Source organism: Parus major, chromosome 1A, assembly GCF_001522545.3.
Source record: "Parus major isolate Abel chromosome 1A, Parus_major1.1, whole genome shotgun sequence".
Classification (NCBI taxonomy): domain Eukaryota; kingdom Metazoa; phylum Chordata; class Aves; order Passeriformes; family Paridae; genus Parus; species Parus major.
Window position 1 is genome coordinate 11,695,412 of NC_031773.1, and position 18,481 is coordinate 11,713,892.

Consider the following 18,481-nt stretch of genomic DNA (forward strand, 5'->3'; position numbering starts at 1 on the left):
TTCCACTCCATTCTATGATATTCTATTCTCAAGAGTTTTATACTTGCAAGAGCCTAGGTGACCTCTAGAAAAGAACAGTCAGCCAAGTAGTTACAGAAATCCTTCCAAAAGCATTGTTCATTGCAATGAACAAAATGACAAGATGAGAAGATAAAATTATTTGTATGTTGAAAAGACATGGACTGCAGGTAATAGAAATCAGATTTACATCTATGCAGACAAATACAGAAAATTTAAATTTTCACTGACAAGGAATCTGACAAATTAGAATGGCTGAACATGATTTCTTCTCCCAAAATATTTATTTAAAGGAGCTTTTGCTTCATATGATATTAATACATGTTCAGTAGATCTGAAACCAGAGTCAGAGGAAATGAAAGATTTCTACACCTCTTTTGGGCAATTTCTATATTTGCTTGCTAATGTTTTGCAGATATTAGCATTTTAGTCATGTTTCACATAGGACATAAGTGATAGGAAATTTTATATTTTACTTCAGATTTAAAGGCCCACTTTCATTCCATTTTTCATTACTAGTGACAGGAGTTTACTGTGCCAGCCAGAAAAAGTTTCTATATAATGGTGATTTCTAAGCATTATAACTTAAAATTATTATTCGTGTTTTCATAACTTGCAAAATATATATTTTAAAAAGCTGATGCCATATAGGTTGGTTAATTTAAATCAAAATTATACCTGGGTTTGCTGAAGTCAGAGAAATACATTTCTGCTAGTAGCTGCCAATTGATCCCACCATTATTGCTGTACTGCAGCAGCACACCTTCTTCTCTGCTGTCAGGTTTATTGCAAGAAGAAGTCTCTCCTCCAATCTGGATGTAAAACTGTACAAAATCCACCCATGTTGTGTCCAAATCCCAGCTTACCAACTGTCTTTTTCCAGCCTACAATACAAAGAGCAGAGGGACAGTAATAATTTTAATTATGGCACCTTCACAATAAATGGGCATATTTAAAGTCCATCACAAAAGAATATTACACACAAAATTACACAACATGGAGGACATTGACTTCTGTATCGAATTGGCTTTTTTTGTCTCTCTCTCAGTTATTTTGCTTGGCCATCCTTTATGTCACCCTGATTTGATCCCACAAGAACTTTATTATTAGAATCCAACACACAATGCAACTTCACAATACAGTTTCCACACAATAATTTAATCTCATTCCCCCATGGTCCCAAGTGACTTCAGAGAACAAAGAGCAGGTGCTGGATACCTGAATCAACCCAGACTAAATTTTTAAGTATTCAGCTTTCTATTGATAATGCATAGAGCAGTAAAAGGCCATTTCTCTAGTCTTATTTCCCTGGTCAAATCTTGCACTGCACAAGGCTACCCAATCACCTGACATCAGCTCCTATAGTACCTTGCTCAAAGTCCATCTCCTACACAAGAACCAGGGAGCAGCATTTTCTGTTCATGCTTCAGCTGAATAAGATTTGTTCCTATACAAAACTGTATTCTTTTCCTAGTAAGCATTGTAGATCAGGAGTGTTTCAAATAAAATCTGTGGATTTAGTTTCAAGTTTAAATAAGCATAGCTGAGAGAAACAAATAGCCTTGTAAAAATTTAGTGAATTTCCAAGTATGTTTTTGAATTTAAGAGGTCAACATGGTCACTCTGTGCATATTCAGAAGACAGAGCATATTCATCTAAAAAAACCTTTAAGGTTTAAGAGCCTTTTATTGTAACAGAAATTATCCCATACCCTTCTTCCCTTTGTGCCCTGGGGCTTGAAGCTGAACCTGTGGACTTGCACATCACCAAACCTACAAGAAGCTGATAAGGAATACAGAGCTGCCTGTGACAAGGCAGGACACAGGATGAGAGCAGTGTCCCCAGAGAGGTGCCCTGCATGCTCTGCATCTGGCACAGCCCTGCCCCAGCACAGCATCCTGCTGCCACAAGGTAGGGCAAAGCCATTTGTGTAGAGGTGGAGAGAGCATGCAGGGATTGTATTTCTGCATTTACTAAAGTAGATGAAACCTGGCACCATCCCCCAAAATGGACCAGGACTGATCATCATGACTACTGTTTCTAATTCCCTTAAAAAAAAAGAAAAAAAAGGTTTCTGTCCATCTCCAAGCATAAAACAGTTTAAAAAAGGAAAACCAAAGCTAAGTTATGACACCTACGTTTTAAGTAATGTTTCTGTTTTTCTCTCTCACTTGTATATTTAGGATCTTTATGACAAATTTCCAAGCAAACTTGAGATAAGCAAGTGACGTGATCTAGCTGGACACAAGTAACAAGATTTAGGAGCTGAGATTTAAAATACTATCTGTGTTTTTTAATAAGGTAACAGATGAATTTAAATCCTGTTTCATTCATCACTTCTTTCTTCTTTCTACACAGCTGAGGGTAAACCCAGCAGAGATAAATGTCTACTGCTTTCCTTCTCAGAACATTTTACTTTGCTGGCATAACAGCCTGGGTGCTGAGCTCATTTGCAAACCCTACCAAATAGGCCATCTTACACTGTGAGTCTGACTTCTGGAAGCTGAATACATGGGGATCTGAAGTTTTGTTGGCTTGTACCATTGATGACAAGGCAGTAAAATCTGTGAAGAATCCTTTGACTCGCAAAAAGCTCATACAGCATGCAATCATACTGATTTCGTCTGGAATTGTTCTTTTTGTTTTGGTTTATTTGGTCATTTATTCCCTGCTGAGATGGGAATTCCCTCCTGGATGGTGCCCTGAGAGTGAGAACTCAGTCTTGGATGCAAAGCTTCCTGGTACAGCCCCACATGGCTAATGCTGGCCAAGGTGACACTGATAATCTTTCTGGGTAGTTTGCTTTCAGCTTCATAGGAGACACTGGAATTTGAAACTATCACCATCAAATCAAGCCAGTAAAGGGTAATAAAGCTGCAAACACCCTTGCTGGCCATGGGCTGGTGTGTCCTGGCTAGCTGGGGGCACCCAGCATACTGACCTGCAGTGGGTAGAGCTCTGCCTCTAAAACTATTAGAGGTGGGTTTCCATATCTGCACCCCACAGCAGCTCTGCCTGCCAAAGGGGAAATCACAGAACCAGGTTAATTGAGAGAGGGCATGAGTGACATAAAGCCTTGGGGGAATTGCAGGGGCTAATTTAAAGAGCTCTGAATTGTGAACACACCTACAATTGATTAAAATGAGCTGTAAAACAAAAGATAGAGGATTGTCAGAACAAAGCCAACATTAATTCTGGCAGCAATAATTGATTATGGCAGCAAACATTAGACATTCAAATAAAGAGTGTCTGTTTGAGCAAATGAAAAGAAATGTGAATATGAGCTCCCCAAAACAATACAGAACACTTTGGCAACTATAAAAATAATTTTTTATTATCTACCAGTATGGCCCCTTGGCACATTGAGAAAGATCTAAACAGAAATTAAATAAACCACCTTCTGTTGACAGCACACAGACTGCTACTTCTCAAGAAATGAGTGATAACATAACCCTTAGAGATCAATAGAAAGAAGCCAAGAATTTCTAAATGAGTTTTTCACTCCTCCTTAGCAGGAATCAGAAGAAAGATCATAGCAGGTTAATTCTAATTTAGCAAACTACTTTTGAGAAACTTGGCATAAGGAACCAAGCCAGAAGGAAAAACATCTAACAGGGAAGACAATTATGTATAAAAATCCAATTATCACAATTAGCTAGTTATACTGATTGGTCTATTACGAAATTTTCAGTGCAGAGATCTATTTCCAGGGGAGCTGGATGTGAGACTATGTAGGAGTGCTGAAAATTATTTCATGGGTTAGATTTTTGTAATGAGGTAAACAACACACAATTACACAGTGTTGCATATTGGGTTATTCTTCTGGGACTAATCTGGCTTTCATGACAGCAGTGACAGTTTGATCAAACCTTTAAAAGAAAGCACATAGCTGCATTTATACACTTCCTTTCAATTAAGAACAAAACAAACCTTAGTACTAGACCTGAGGAGCAACAATACAAAAATAAATCTGTGATTACAATGCATAATCTTACATCTGGTCATAAAGATCTCTTTTTATTTTAGCTATAATTGCTACTAATTAGCAGAATTCCCTATATCTCTTTCCTGTTCTATTATTTTTTTTGTCTGCAAAGTATCCAAGTTATACAAAAGAATATACTCCTTCCGGTTAAACATTTTCTAAAAGCCTGAAAAAACAGGTTTTTTCAATGGTCCTGTTGCTGTCATCTCAAATAAAGCTGCTTGTGCCCCAGAAAGCCAACCTTTCCCCATCTCTTACCCAGGGCAGTACAGAAGAAACAAATGGGAGCTGCCGGATGCTGCGAACTGAGTCTTAAAAAAGAAAATGTACAAGTAAGACATTGTGAATTTACACGCTTCCCAGCACACTGGCAATTTACTACCTTTCATTACAGCTGCAATTTCTTGAATACATCGTGCTTGTGTCTTTCCCTATCTCTTTTGATTGCTTTGTTCTTTACCTGCAGAACACAGCTGTGCTGTTTAACGCTCTTCTAATACTGCGGGCAGCTTTCTGCCACCTCCCTTTTCTTTGCCACAGCCACATTATGCTCCACAGAAACCTGCAGTATGTGCCTTTAGCAGACTCCCAGCCCTCTGGAGTACCTTGCTGAAGTAGAGAGAGGAGCCAGACGAGATGACCCCACAGCCCTCCTCAGGCTTGACGATCTCTCCCCCAATAACTTCCTGCCACTCTGTCTTCAGGGTATCTGCATTCTCAAAATCAGACATGATGGTTGAAGAGAGGGGATTTTCAGGCTGACATTCAGTGCCCCGAAACCCTGAGTCACACCTGGAAGGAAGCATAAGCATAGCAAGTTTCAAGGACTTTATTTGACACTAACAATTAGTTAAGGTAGCATGCTGACCTTATGAAATTCAATTTATTATAATAGCAAATACATTTATTATATAATAAACTTATTATAATTAACAAATCATTCTGGGACTGCAGTTTTGTATTGTGGAAACAAGCCAAAATAACTACTGTCTGCTAATGCTGCTTGAATGGTCAGCTCCTCATAGTGCTTTTGTTTTTCTAATGTTTAGTCCAAAAATAAGAACAACAGCCAAGAATAGGAAAGTATGGAAAATAGTAGGGTACCTGAAGATCAGGAGAGCATTGTTAAGAGGGACTGACAAATGCTTCATACCTGCAAACACCGTGGTCACACCAGCCATGCCCACTGCACATGTTGGGACACTGCTGGCCGATGTAGATGTTGTCCAAGGCCCACTCATCCTGGGCTGTGTAGTAGCACTGACTCCAGCGGAAACGTGTGGCACTGGACCTTAAAATCAACAACAATGCATTCATTTTCTATTCCTTACAGAATGGCAGGAAAAGAGGTAAAATGTAACAAAAAAAAAAGAAAAAAGTGAAGTTAGTATCCCAATCACAGCCTAGGCTGCAAAAGCTGGACCAGTCAAAGACAGATTCTTGCAAATTAACTTTCTAGATGATGCCACTCACTGCACAGGGCTATATAATGGACTTTCCAGTGATTGATGACTGATGGCAGTTATATTTCTGAGGAAAAGCACATTGCTTTTGGGGGTTTTGAGCATTATTTTAAAGTAAGGCTAGATATGAATATTACTGGATTTTTATTGTGTTATAGTTGCATAATTGGAAAGGTGAATCTAGGGCATGACTTTGTTTTTTATGTTTTTGGTCACAGTTAACAGGTCATAAACTGTCTAAAGAGGTTTCTCCTGATATTTATTATGTAAAAAATTATTAAAGTTCTTGAGTGTAAGTGAATACCAACTATTTCCATTCAACAATAGTTGACACTTTTTCTTGGATGTAATTTTTTCTTTGTCAGGATGATTCTAAACTAGATTTTGCTCACATATCACTAGTGACACTGAGAGCACAAGTTTTTGACAAAGGTCCTGTTTCATTGCACCTATTTTTTTTCCACATGCAAACAGCTGGCTCTTGGCCACCAACCCAAAATGTGTAACACCCAAGTTTCATGGTGGTGAATCATCAAATTAAATTTCTTGCCTAACTAAACTCTGGATATTTGTAATATTCTTCAAGCATAAAACCTTGCTTTAGCTTCTCCTTTCTAAATAGTTTTATTTTCAACAGCTTGTTTTTCTTTACAATAGTGAAGTCAGCTAATATTATCCATTAAAAACTCTTCCTGTTGGGCCTTTAGGTGATTGTCCAATGGAACATTTACATTTTCCATGGGAGTGACTCCTGCTACCCAAACCCAGCCTGACACCCACCAACCTCAAAAACCAAGGCTGGAGAAGAAAGTAAATCATGAGAAAAGCAATCTTTGTTATCATCAAGCCTTTTCAAGCTGCCCTGCCAAACTGGGCACATCCAACAGGTCACAGACACTGGGTGGTGGCCACTCCCAAAGGGAGGACACAGAGACTCTCCACTTGTGTCAGAATGAGATTAAGAAAAATGCATTGCATGTGAAGTGAAACAAAGGTGGGAAATTGCTCATCATGAAGGAGCGAAAGGAGCTGTGCTGGCTGCACAACGGGTCTGGGTAAAAAGGGGTGGTGGTGGCAGTGTGGGCACTGAGGCTGGATTGCACTGCTGTGGAGGGGTAGGACACAGAAAGCAAGGCTGACTGAAGACAATTAAAAATCCAGTTTTAAAATGGGACAGGCCTATGTCTGGCCAAGGGCTGGCTGGGGGTGCTGAGGATGAGAAGCAGGTGGTTCCTATTAGAAGCTTCTTTTCGAGCTTGTTTCTGAGCCATATGGTTACTTAATGATGGCACAGGATATAATGCTGTTACTCTACTTTGAGATACAAAGACCTTTCCCCACCCCCAATAATTTATGTAGAATAAGACTTATTAAAATGAATATTGTAAAGGTGGCTGAGCCACCTGCTCACACGTATGGAAGTGAAAAAACGAATTGAGCAGGCCTGTGCAGCTGAAGTGGACAGAGTGTCAGAGCAATTAGCCACTCTGGCACATATGAGAAGTTTGGTACATGTGTGGATAAATTTTTAAAATATCAGTTTGGAATTTCTTTAAAAAACAAGTGAAGCTGCCCAAGGGCTTGATTTTTAATTGAAACGACCCTTGTTGCCTGTTTTAAGTATCTGTTTGATATTGCAAATACTGTGAGCATTTTTACAGCACTCAGAGTTAATCTGCAGGGGCAAATCTGCTGATTAAATAGTCCCTCAGGATGTAATGTATTGATGGGTTACATTACAAGAGCTATGAATTATCCATTAAAAGTGTACAATGCCAGTAATCAGCACACGAAGGACTTCCTAAGCTTGTGTAGGCACAATGGGCAGTCAATATTGACTGCAATTATTTACTATTTATTTTTGGAGTGCTCTGAAGTCAGCACATCACTTTGGTGCTGAGGTTCATGTTCGCATCAATGGCACCACAGAGAGCCCTCACAGAGGCTGTAGGCTCTGGAAAGAGCTGTAATGACTGGTGTTAACTCTAATGTGTGCTGGGGAAAATGACAATACTGAAACCAAAGAATGGTGTTAGAGCAGGCAAACACTCCCCCTGTGAAATCCCAGCACAGTAAAGCTATCATGTTATTTTCCCAGGTAACAGGAGGAAGAGCACTGTGTTTGGGCATCTCTGTTTTTCATCAGGGAGGGTGTATGGGTGGAGTTGGGGTATGAGACCCTGCAGCCCCGGGGTATTTACAGCAAACTGGGGGAGATTTGCGATACAGAGGCAATTTTGCCACTCCATGGAAGTCTCATGGTGCCCAACAAGTGGTGGTACCCCCAAAGAGAGCTTGGGGTGGCATTGATGGCGTTGCCTCGGCCGCTCGCTGGCTGCTGGCAGGCGCAAATGACCCTGAAGGGTGGCTGTGCAGGGCTGGTCCTGGGCACAGGGCTCACACCTGACCTACACCAGCAGTGGGGAGAGCCCAGGCCTGAGCAGTGACAGAGGACACCTCTGTGCCCAGGGGAGCAGCACACCTGAACCCCAGCTGAGGAGATCCCTGTGCAGCTCTGCTTTGGGGCTGTTGCCAGGGCTGGGCGTGCACCGCAAGGCACAGAGCTGCACCGGAGCTGACAGCCCTTTGCTGGGGATCCTGTGGGTTTCACCTGACCAAAATGTTTCCCTGGAGAGCCTCATGGTCCCATTCCTGCTGCAGGGGACTGCCACCCTGCCGGGCACAGAGCTCCATCTGCCTCCTCGCGTTCCAGGTGTTGGCTGCATGTCAAGCTAAGGGTGCTCTCACCTCCGCTGGGTACTTAGAAGGGCCCAGACTAATGCAGCGATTGCAGGAGGTTTGTTTCCCTCATTTGAGGGGAGGGGGGGAAAGAAGGAGGCTCATTACCACCTGGAGATGAACATGTGGCCCAAATGGAGGCGTGTACAGCAGCTGGAGAGTGGGGACAGTCCCCAGGGAGCCACATCCCAGCAGGGAGGAGTTACTTTATCTGCAGACGGACAGCCCTGCCGGCACAGCACAGCTCTGCCCTGGGGGACAGCACAGCTCTGACATGGGGACAGCACAGCTCTGACATGGGGGACAGCACAGCTCTGACATGGGGGACAGCACAGCCCTGCCCTGGGGACAGCACAGTTCTGACATGGGGACAGCACAGCCCTGACATGGGGACAGCACAGCTCTCACATGGGGACAGCACAGCCCTGCCCTGGGGTCACCTTTGCCACCACGGGAGTCCCTTTGCCTAAACCATAGGGGACAAGGGGCTGCCCTCACCTCCCCACCCAGGCTGCTGCCAGGGGTCCTGTGGGAAGCAGTGCCACTGTCACAGGCTGTGGGCAGGCAAAACTCTATGCATTCAAATTTCTCCCTGGGTGAGGGATAATGTGTGTGAGGCTGAATTGACAATTGCAAAAGCAATGCTGCTGAAAAAGCAGTCCTGCTTCTGTTTTTGAAAGCTTTCCAAGGCTGCTCTGCATCTCAAGGTAACAACAGCTTAAGAGGATTATGCTGTTAAAAATGGTAATCAACCATTTAAAAAAGCCATGTTAATTAAGAAAAGAGAATAAGGAGATGAGTGTCAGCTGCATTCTCAGCGATAAAACACTGGTTTTCTGGACAGTCACCATTTGGACATTATTGAAATGGGAAGTGCAGCACTGAGGAGCTATGAAAGAAGAATAAACTTCCCTAGTTCTTCATAGTTTCTCCTTTTTTCTCTTTTTTTCTTTTTCTTTTTTTTTTTTTTTAATGCTACTGGAAAGTAATCTGGCTCTCTAATGACATTATATCTTAGTCAGGTTGATGTCAAATAAAAGTCATTTTTGTTGTGTGACATTTTACATAAGCACAAGGAAATCATGTCCCAGAAGTACTGCGAGTGAAATGATGTTCTGTTATAAAATTTTTCTGATATGCGAGTTAAAATAAAATCATTGCCTTCCCTCCTGATATTAAAAGCCTTAATGATCTAATGCAAATTTGTGGCTGATAAAATTATATTTGCTACCTTCTGAGTTACCATAATTACATTTACCCAATTATCCTGAAGCTCTCATTCAGTCATTAGGTGTTGATTTGTTTATGAAGTCAGCAACTGACAGCTGCTTGTATCTCATTAAAGCCTGTTCATATGTAAATGCCTTGCATAAAACTGAAATTAATTTTCATCAGTGTTAGAAATGTTCAGTTCAAGTACAATACAATTTCAGCAAGCAGGTGCTTACATTTCATTTCTTCAATACAAGTCTTATTCTTGCAGCGGATTTTCTACCATCCCAAACCTCACATAACAGGGGAACTTTGTAAACTCATGCTTGCTAGATGCAGAACATCTACAGATCTGCAGAAATCAGCACACCCAGGAAGTTTTACAAGAGAAATAGGTGCTGTTATGAACAATTTTCCAGCTGCCTGAGCACAGTGCCGCAGCCTGACACCACCCACACACCCAAGGTGCAAACCCTCAACTGAGAGCTCTGTATCCAGGGATAAAAGCTCCAGCAACCACAGCAGGGCTGCGCAGGGGTGTGAGGGCATGCCGAGGCCAGCAAGGGCCAGAACAAGGCTAATGAGACATTCCCAAGTCCTCCATCAGGTGTTTTGTCTCCCTGGCTCTGTATTTGGCAGGCTTTGTCTTGTGCACTTGAAACAGAAGGAAGGTCCAGAGATCTCTCCCCTCACCCCAGTTTTGGGAAGGCAGACCTGGCTCTCTGCCTTTGCACTGCTCTTCCTGGCCATCACTAAGGTTTTGCCTCTGCGTGGTGGATGCAGGAGGGGAAGGGATGGGAGAAGGAGGGAGAGAGAAGCCCTGCAGAGCACACTCACTGCCAGCCCCTGGAACAGCGCTCTCTGTGTGGCTGGGCTGGCGGCAGAGAGCTGCACACCAAATTGTCACCAATAGTGCCCAGGCTTTGGAAACACAGAAACTTGATCTCTGATCACAAACCTGCTCTAAAAAACTATAAAAAATCCCCTTCCAATCTCAACCCAAAGATGCTGTTGAGCCCTTAGCCTGCTCCTAGCCTGTGGAAAGGAGCATTAGAAAGAGGGAAATCAGTGAGAGACAGATGCGTGTGGTGTGCTGGATTGCGTTTGGTTGGGAACACACAGCCAGCCTTCCTCTTCACCCTGATAACACAACACAGAAAATGTGTTCTATGAAGAGCAAAGAGATTTTCTGTGGTAGTTTGTACCTTAATTACAAACAAAACTCTGCTAACAGATAGGAATCCCTTCAGATACCAGAGTGTGAAATATTTATGATTTGTGCACAGCATAGAACAGGAACCCGGCTATTACTTTATCATAATTTCTCCCTACAGTCTCCTAAATTAAAATGGAATTATATGCTTCTGTCATCTCATATGCAGAGAAAAATTAGTAGTAGATCCTAAAGAAAAAGAGGGCCACAACATTGGTATCTTCATCAAATACACAGTGTATAATAACTTTGAGTACAGTAAGTATTTTATAAATTAGGAATAACAGCCTACTTTAGACTGTAACCCACAAACTTGTAGACGCTTTTTAAACTCCTAAGTGCCCAAGATTTTGCAGATGGTGGAACATAATGGCATGTAAGATTTAGTACATTTATAATCTAACTACAACATAAGTTACTTGTGGATTTATCTGCACCATTTGGAATTATCTGGTATAATATAGTCTAAGGATTCAATATTAGCCTTTGATGTTTTGCCTAGAAATAGGAGATTCTGAATATTGGCAGTACTGTAAAAAGGGCCAGTGTGTTGAAAGAAGGTATGATTGTGGTGTGATTGATGGAAATAGGCTGTGCTGAGGCCATGCAGAATGCAAAAAAATAATGATGAAAGATGGGGAAATACAATGATGACTTAATCTGAGCAAGCTCTCATTGCATTGCTGTGATGGATTCAGGTCAAACATAATCAAAATGTAACTCTAATTGCGGTAATTAAATTCTCAAATGAAGGATGCCCTGAAGATTTTTGGGATTTATGACAACTTTTTATTTGTATGTTATAATAAAGATTTAAAAATAAACAATGACAGAAACAATTTAGTTAATAAATACAAATTTTAGGGGAGGAAAATCAAGTTTGATTACAACAGAATGAATAGGCTTTCTGTTAATTTTTGTTTCTCTTTTTTTTGCAGGGGAGAATGTTATTTTTTAAGACATGCTATAAAAAGAAATAAGAGTTAAAAAATTCCCAGAAATGAATCATTAGTTATTGTTTGTACAAGGCTTTGGTCTGAAGATAAAAACAATAAGGAATGTGCAAAATAAAAATTAACAATCCAAATAAAGCCTTCCTTCAATAGGGCATTTATAGACAAGTGCCACTATTTTTGAAAAGTATGAACTTTATTAGGCAAGTCAGAGTATGTATTAAAAACAATCCTAAACAATAGTTTCTGTTGACTTCACCAACATTTCATTTTCTAATTATGTAAGGAATGCATTTTCTGGGAAATACCTGTGACTGGGTCAGCCCTGGCACCCCACCTATTGGCTTGAGTATGACCTGCAGAGGACTCGATCTTTGTCACAGCAATTGCTGTGATAAATTGTCTGCACAACACCCTCCTCTCCTACCCCCCCTCGCCCCCCAAAATAATTTAAAGATAAGACAAATGCTTACCAAGTCTTCTGTGGTAGAAGAACAGTGATTCTCCTCCACTGAGTGAATTCACTGGAGTGGTAAATACTTGCTGATGTAAACTCCTGACAGCTTGGCATACTGGGAAGACATTCCTTAAAATAAAACATTTAAAAATCAGATTTAATGTTGAGGAATAATTTGGAACAGAAACAAGGGTCAAACATTCACAGAACCAGGAGCTTGTCTGGGTCCAGATGTTGGAGTGAAAGACTCAGAAGAGAAAAATCCTGGCATGATGTGGAGAAATTTCTCTGCAAACTAGTAGTACAAGTGAGGATGGAAGAAAGCCATATGAATCTATTTAAAGAGTTTAGCATTCATGACTGGTAATGTTTTGCTTTCCTCCATGAGGAATGTCCATCTCTTTGTTTTTTACTATTTTCACCCCACCATGGACTATGAAGAAAGGCTACAAGACCCATATTAAGTAAGTCTATGGAAGTGACCTCCAGACTATCATAAAGGTCATTTTAGAAACCTATTGTGTGGCTTTGCCTGGGCGTGCTGGCTGGCCCCACAGCCTCCACCTGCAATGGGGAGCAGCAGTAGGAACAAACAGAGCCACACCAGAGGGCCCAACCACAGCCTACTAAAGTTGTGTCCATAGGCCCTTCCCAAGCTCTGCAGCTGTGTTAGCTTTGACACCTACAGCAAGAGGTGTAAATTCTTCCCTACTGCTTCTAGGACTATTTCTGCATTTAATTCAGATTCCTGTTGAGGTCTGTTTCCCAAATTCTATCTCTTTTTTTTGATTCAGAAAATATGATCATTGTCACATCTTTTTAATACTAAATATAAATGAAGTCCATTATTCCAGAGTCTTACTGTTTTCTGTGTTACTTCATTTCTTGCAGTATTCCACTAATTTAATTATATTTTTCCAGAACAGCACCCAAGAAATTGCCCTATGAGGTATTAATAAAGTGCTTGGAAGTTACTACCAACCTGCATGATCCTCTTCTAGCTACCAATCCAGAGTCCCTTCTGCCCCTTCCTACCACAGCACAGCTTTTCCTGACCATCCCCACATGCCCAAAAGTATTTTGCTGGTCACTGCTGTGCTCACCCCTGAGAAGGGTATTGGGCAAGAGAACAGACACCTGCTCATGCAAGCAGCTGACTTTAACTGTTCTGAAACTGATAATAAAGCAGTGACTCTACAGAAGTTATGGCAATTAAGAATATTCATTCTTATACAATTATACAGTAATAGTTATGAATTAAATATGAGGAAAAGGAGAATATATTATTTTACAGAGAAATTTATTGCTCAAATATCTTAGAGTATTAAATGAAGATCTGAGACCTTGTTTTGTTTTTTTTTAGTAGGTTTTCTAAAAGCTTAGTTCCCTTTCTAGCAATTTTCAAACATTTTTTCTTGATTCATCTCCCCTAAATGATTGCAGAAAACAGGATCTGATCAGTGCTCACAAAGCAAACAAAATTTTCAAACATTTTAATTAATTAGTGTTTTGTTTATTTGGCAGATTATGTCCTTGAAATATACTACAAATACTCTTTTATCACAGCAACATGGGTGGTGTGAGAAAAATAATTTGGCTGCATGTTCTCTCTGAACTCAGCCCTACTGAGCAAGTAAAGGAGCACTGAAATCTGAAGGCAACGTATCTTCCACTGATGGCAAGCACAAACCCCAAACACCCACTGCTAGGAACTATTCTTGGACACCATGATGATGCCTGCTAGGTATAAAATACATGAACAGTGTTTGAAATAAATGACTTATAGCTTTCCTCTGGATTCTCTTTAAGGTAAGAAATCATTATTTGGATTTCCAGAGTTTAAAAATTCATTTATTGCATTTCTTTATTATGCCCACCAAAGTAAATGTGGCAAAACACAACATGGCAAGGGTAACCAGCAAAGCTTTGATTGCTCATAGAAGGTTTGGAACTTGACACAGAAATCCTTTGGTGAGCCTGCAGAGCAGGCAGTGAAAAGGCCATAGGACAAGTTCCCTGACACCTGTGAACCTGCTCAGAGGCAGCCAGAGGACCTTGGTGAGCTCACCCGAGGCCAGGGAAAGTCCAGCTTTCAATCTAAGAGGGAAAACAAGAGCATGAACTATGGCCAAATGTGCTGCTCACATTTGTGCTGAGGCAGCACTGAGCCACCCGGGGGAAGAGCAGCCAACGCTGCTATTTGCACTTGGAGCAGAGCGGGGGAAACAGCCGGTCATTACAGCCCTGGACTGTGTTTGAACCAGGGGTGGGAGATGAAAGGCTCAACATTACAATCCCCTGAAGGAATGTGCTTTCCATTTACGAAATGGCTGCGCACAAGGGCAGAAAGAATTTCTATCCATTTAAATTCCAGGAAACAGTAGATGCATTTTGCTTAAAAAAACAAAGCAATAGCACAGGAAAGATCTCAGCCATTGCCCTGTAGCTCTAACTGTGGGCCAGTTTTTTTCCCAGCATTGGTGCATTCCTGTCACAATTTTTTATTTCAGGCTTTCAGATACCTTTCTTCCAAATATTACGAGAAACAGTCTAAATACCTCTATTAGTAATTTTGACTGATTACAACTGAGCATTTATTTATTGGAAGGTGAAAAAGGAAACCATCTTTGTTCAATGCCAAAAGTGTAGTTCAGACTATCTTTATAAAAAGCAGAGTTTATGGAAGACAAAGGACCTCACCTCCTGAACAAGATGCCATGTGAGGCCGTGGTTGGTGGAGTACTCCAGTTTCACCTGGTTGTCCATATGAGGGGTAAAGGCCTGACCACAGCCCATCACCAAGTTGAACTGGATCATATATGAAGCTCCAATCTGCATAGACTGGGTCTCCACATAGCGCATGCTAGAGGCTAGCTTTGAATCTCCTGTGAAACTGAGAGATGTGAGGAAAAAATCAGGATGGTTCCCCAAAATAATTCGAAAAGAACATAATGAATGGTTCTGGGTTAAATACAGTGTTCTGTAGATTGGCATGTGGGATGAGACCATGCACAGGAGAATCTTTTTGCTGGTACTTCTGTAAATTACCAGGACAGCCTTGATGTATCCCCCAGAATGCGAAACACTGAATTATTCTGTTAGTTCTTACTATATGCTCTTTGTATTAAGGATCAAGCTAGGATCTAGCAAAGGGCAACATAAGGAAAAAACAACATAAATAAAGTTCATTCCTCTGGAGTGTCCATTGCCTAAGGTCATGCCACAGTCAGCAGTAATTTCATTCCAATACTGGATAGTTAAGATACTCTAAATCTAGTTTAAAATACTCTTATCACATAGACAGTTCATTTCATTGTTTTTCAAGTGATCCTATATGTAATTCATTCACTGACTTATAATTATATGTTTCAGAATTAATCTTCTATCCTTGGCTTCTTTTCTGTAGGATGTACTGATATAAGAGTTGTATTTTCCAGTGGATTGGAGAACAATAGTAATGTTTGGAACACACATCTACACATATGTGTTGCAAGGTACCCAGTTATCACATATATATTAATACAACCTATAGTCTGAAATTCCGAGGTTACTTCACTTCAAATGCAGGTTTTTAGCCTATGCACTATTCAAAATAAAAAGGAAACAACCAAATTCAAAACCTCAACTGTAACAGAGGCATAAGGAGGAAGTAATAACAACTTAAATTTGAATCCTGTTCACAAGCCTTCAAAACAGTATTTTAATGAAAGTTCACAAAGCATGAAAATTGCCTCCCTCTCTTAATTTGAGATGTTTACTTAGTGTCTTCAGAAGTACTGTAGTCCTTTCAGCTTCAATATTTTCTAAGACTATTCTCAAATGTGAACAATTTAGAAAAGGGATTGGCTCCTTTTAAAGAAAATCACTGCAAATCATCATGAAAAAAAGATACATTCAATACAGTGGTGATGAAGAGAATAATCTAGTTCAAGGTTGCTCTTATGATTGAATAAGCTACCATTTATTATCTTAAGTAAGAAATCATAATCTTTAAATACAATACAGTAAAACATATTAGCTTCTACTGCTGTAAAATTCAAGGTCACAACACAGTGAGTGGGAGGACAAGGAATACAAGCCAGTGTCACTTAGGACTCTTCTAAATTAATTCACTGACCTACATTGTTTTCTATAGAGTCCTTTCCAGACAGCACTTAAACCATAAATGTCAGCATCCTGCCTTAAAGCTTTAGAAGAAATTACTGAAAGCTGACATTAATTTTGTCATTATCAAATTTCTATTACTTGGCATATGTTAAGATCCAGGCAGCTTTCTACTCTCTGAGCTTACTTTTTTGTGACTTGATTTCCTAAAGGATGATCCGGCTCTTGACATTCTATGAAATTTTTCACTTTGTCTTGTTGCTCAGCAGCCCAAAATGACTGTGGATGGACACTCGTTCACTGCAAGGGCACAGGGGCACTGTCATGGACAACTGGCAGTACAAGGCAGTTTCTTGGGAAACTGAACTGTTTGCCCTTCCAGTTTGTTTTGTCAGTGTTTTTCTTCTCAATAGGAATGATAATTTTAAGTTGAGCAGAGAATATAATGTACACTCATCAGCAGTCCAGCTGGCAAGCTATGGTTTGTGGCTTTGTGGTTAGATCTAAATGCATCTCAGAAGAACTTGACTGGATAATGTCTGAATTTATTTTCCTTCTAAACTTTATCTTGTATTTTATAAAATTACAAATATCTGGAAATTTAAAAGCTAAAGCTAAAGGTTTGATCTGACATGGGCTGAAGCCCTACTGGGAAATCTGTGCCAATACAACCAGGCTCTTCAGTTCTCAGTCAAACACGTGCAGTGTAATCAGCTGAAAGTTATGTGTAGCACTGCTTTGGAAGAGGATTTGGCATTGCACACAAAAACCTGGGCATAGCAGCACATCACAGCTACCTAAAGCTTATCTGAACAGAATAAAGGAGTTGAAACTCAACAATTTGACGAAACATCTGCCCAGAAGCTGTCTTCCTAAAATAATAGAAGACAAGTAAAGGACTTGTAGTGAAAAAAGGGGCAAAGGATTAAATGTTACATTTTGCTCTCGTCTTCACAAAAATTCCCTATACTCAATACTACTAAATAAAATGAGAAAAAAAAAAAGGTTTACACTCTAATGTTTTCTTTCTGGTACCATTCAGGTCATGATTAAAATATTTTACATTTAATGTTAATTTTAATTTAATAGCTTAGCCACTGGATATTGTACACATTATATTAAGTAAGTTAAAAAGTCAAACCAGGTCTTTAAAATGCGTATTAAAGAAATGTGAAAAAGGAAGCTAGTGCTGACATGCAGACAATATGTGATGCTCTATAAGAAGTTCTTTTGAGGGAAGGAAATCACATTACAGGTATGCAAAGTCCCTTATCATCTACATTTTGCCTCCAGCTGAACACAAGTAGGATTAAAGTTGTGGGTCCACCTTACTTGTCACTTCTTTGCTCTCCAGATCTCTCATGTATGTGGTTAGGGGTGTGCTCTTTTGCTGGAATAGCAAATGTTTTCTTTGTTCTGGCAGCCACACAGCTGGAATACCTTTCTGGATTTTGTGAAAGATGAAGTAGTGTCCCTGGCGTAACAATAATTAACTAAAAAATCTTCAGAAATGAGAATGCAGAGGCTTCACTTTTGTATAAATTTGTTGCTGTGAGTGGGTTTCTGGCACGTGTATAATTAGAGCAGCGGAGGCAGGAACACAATACCCATAGGTGCCCTCAGAACAATCACTCTCCCTCCAAGCACTGCCAACTAATTGGTACTTCTGGGAATGGTATCACAGTCAATGTCAGCCCAACCTGCATTGCTCCAAACTGCTCTGAGACCCCCAGAGTTACCATATTTTCAAGCTTTTTACTTTTAGGAATACTGAAAAGCCACATGGATATACAGCTTGTTTTGTAAAGCTGCATTGACTGAAAATATTGACATGATGGCCCAACGCTCGCACCAGACGCAGCTTTGCTTCCATCAAAAGCAGGGGATGTTTGTGCTTTTTTGCATCACATCATACCTACTTTGCTACATAATTCCTAAATGTATTAACATCATTAATATAATCAAGTTGATTACCTGAAAGAAACTTTCTGCATGTTACACAGAGTAACAATTACTCTAAACAACAAAACATTTAAGACACTGGTAAACTAGCAAGCTGATGTAGGACCACTGTATTGCTCCATAAAGATAGCTCATGGCAAGGCAGGTTTACAGCCTTCCCCCTGGCTTCTACAGGGACAGTGGGACACTCTATCTTTTGCTACACTGAGTTAAATAGTAATGATTTATACATATATAAACATATATAAACATTTATATATACATATATGTATATATACATACATATATATAAATAAAAATAAAAATAAAAAATAAATTAAAAATAAAAATAAAAATTAAATATAAATAAAAAATAAAAATAAAAATAAAAATAAA

General features: G+C 40.0%; 1 protein-coding gene across 2 annotated transcripts in view; it reads right to left on the reverse strand.

Moving 5' to 3' along the window:
- RELN (reelin) overlaps positions 1-18,481 on the reverse strand; it is a 271,266-nt gene that overhangs the window by 69,704 nt on the left and 183,081 nt on the right. For both annotated transcript variants that reach the window (XM_015628416.3, XM_015628417.3), the window contains exons 21-25: positions 14,741-14,933; positions 12,057-12,169; positions 5,157-5,294; positions 4,609-4,795; positions 697-902 (exon numbers count right to left, since the gene is read on the reverse strand). In XM_015628416.3, the coding sequence (XP_015483902.1) occupies positions 697-902; positions 4,609-4,795; positions 5,157-5,294; positions 12,057-12,169; positions 14,741-14,933 (837 nt within the window). The remainder of the gene's footprint in view (positions 1-696; positions 903-4,608; positions 4,796-5,156; positions 5,295-12,056; positions 12,170-14,740; positions 14,934-18,481) is intronic.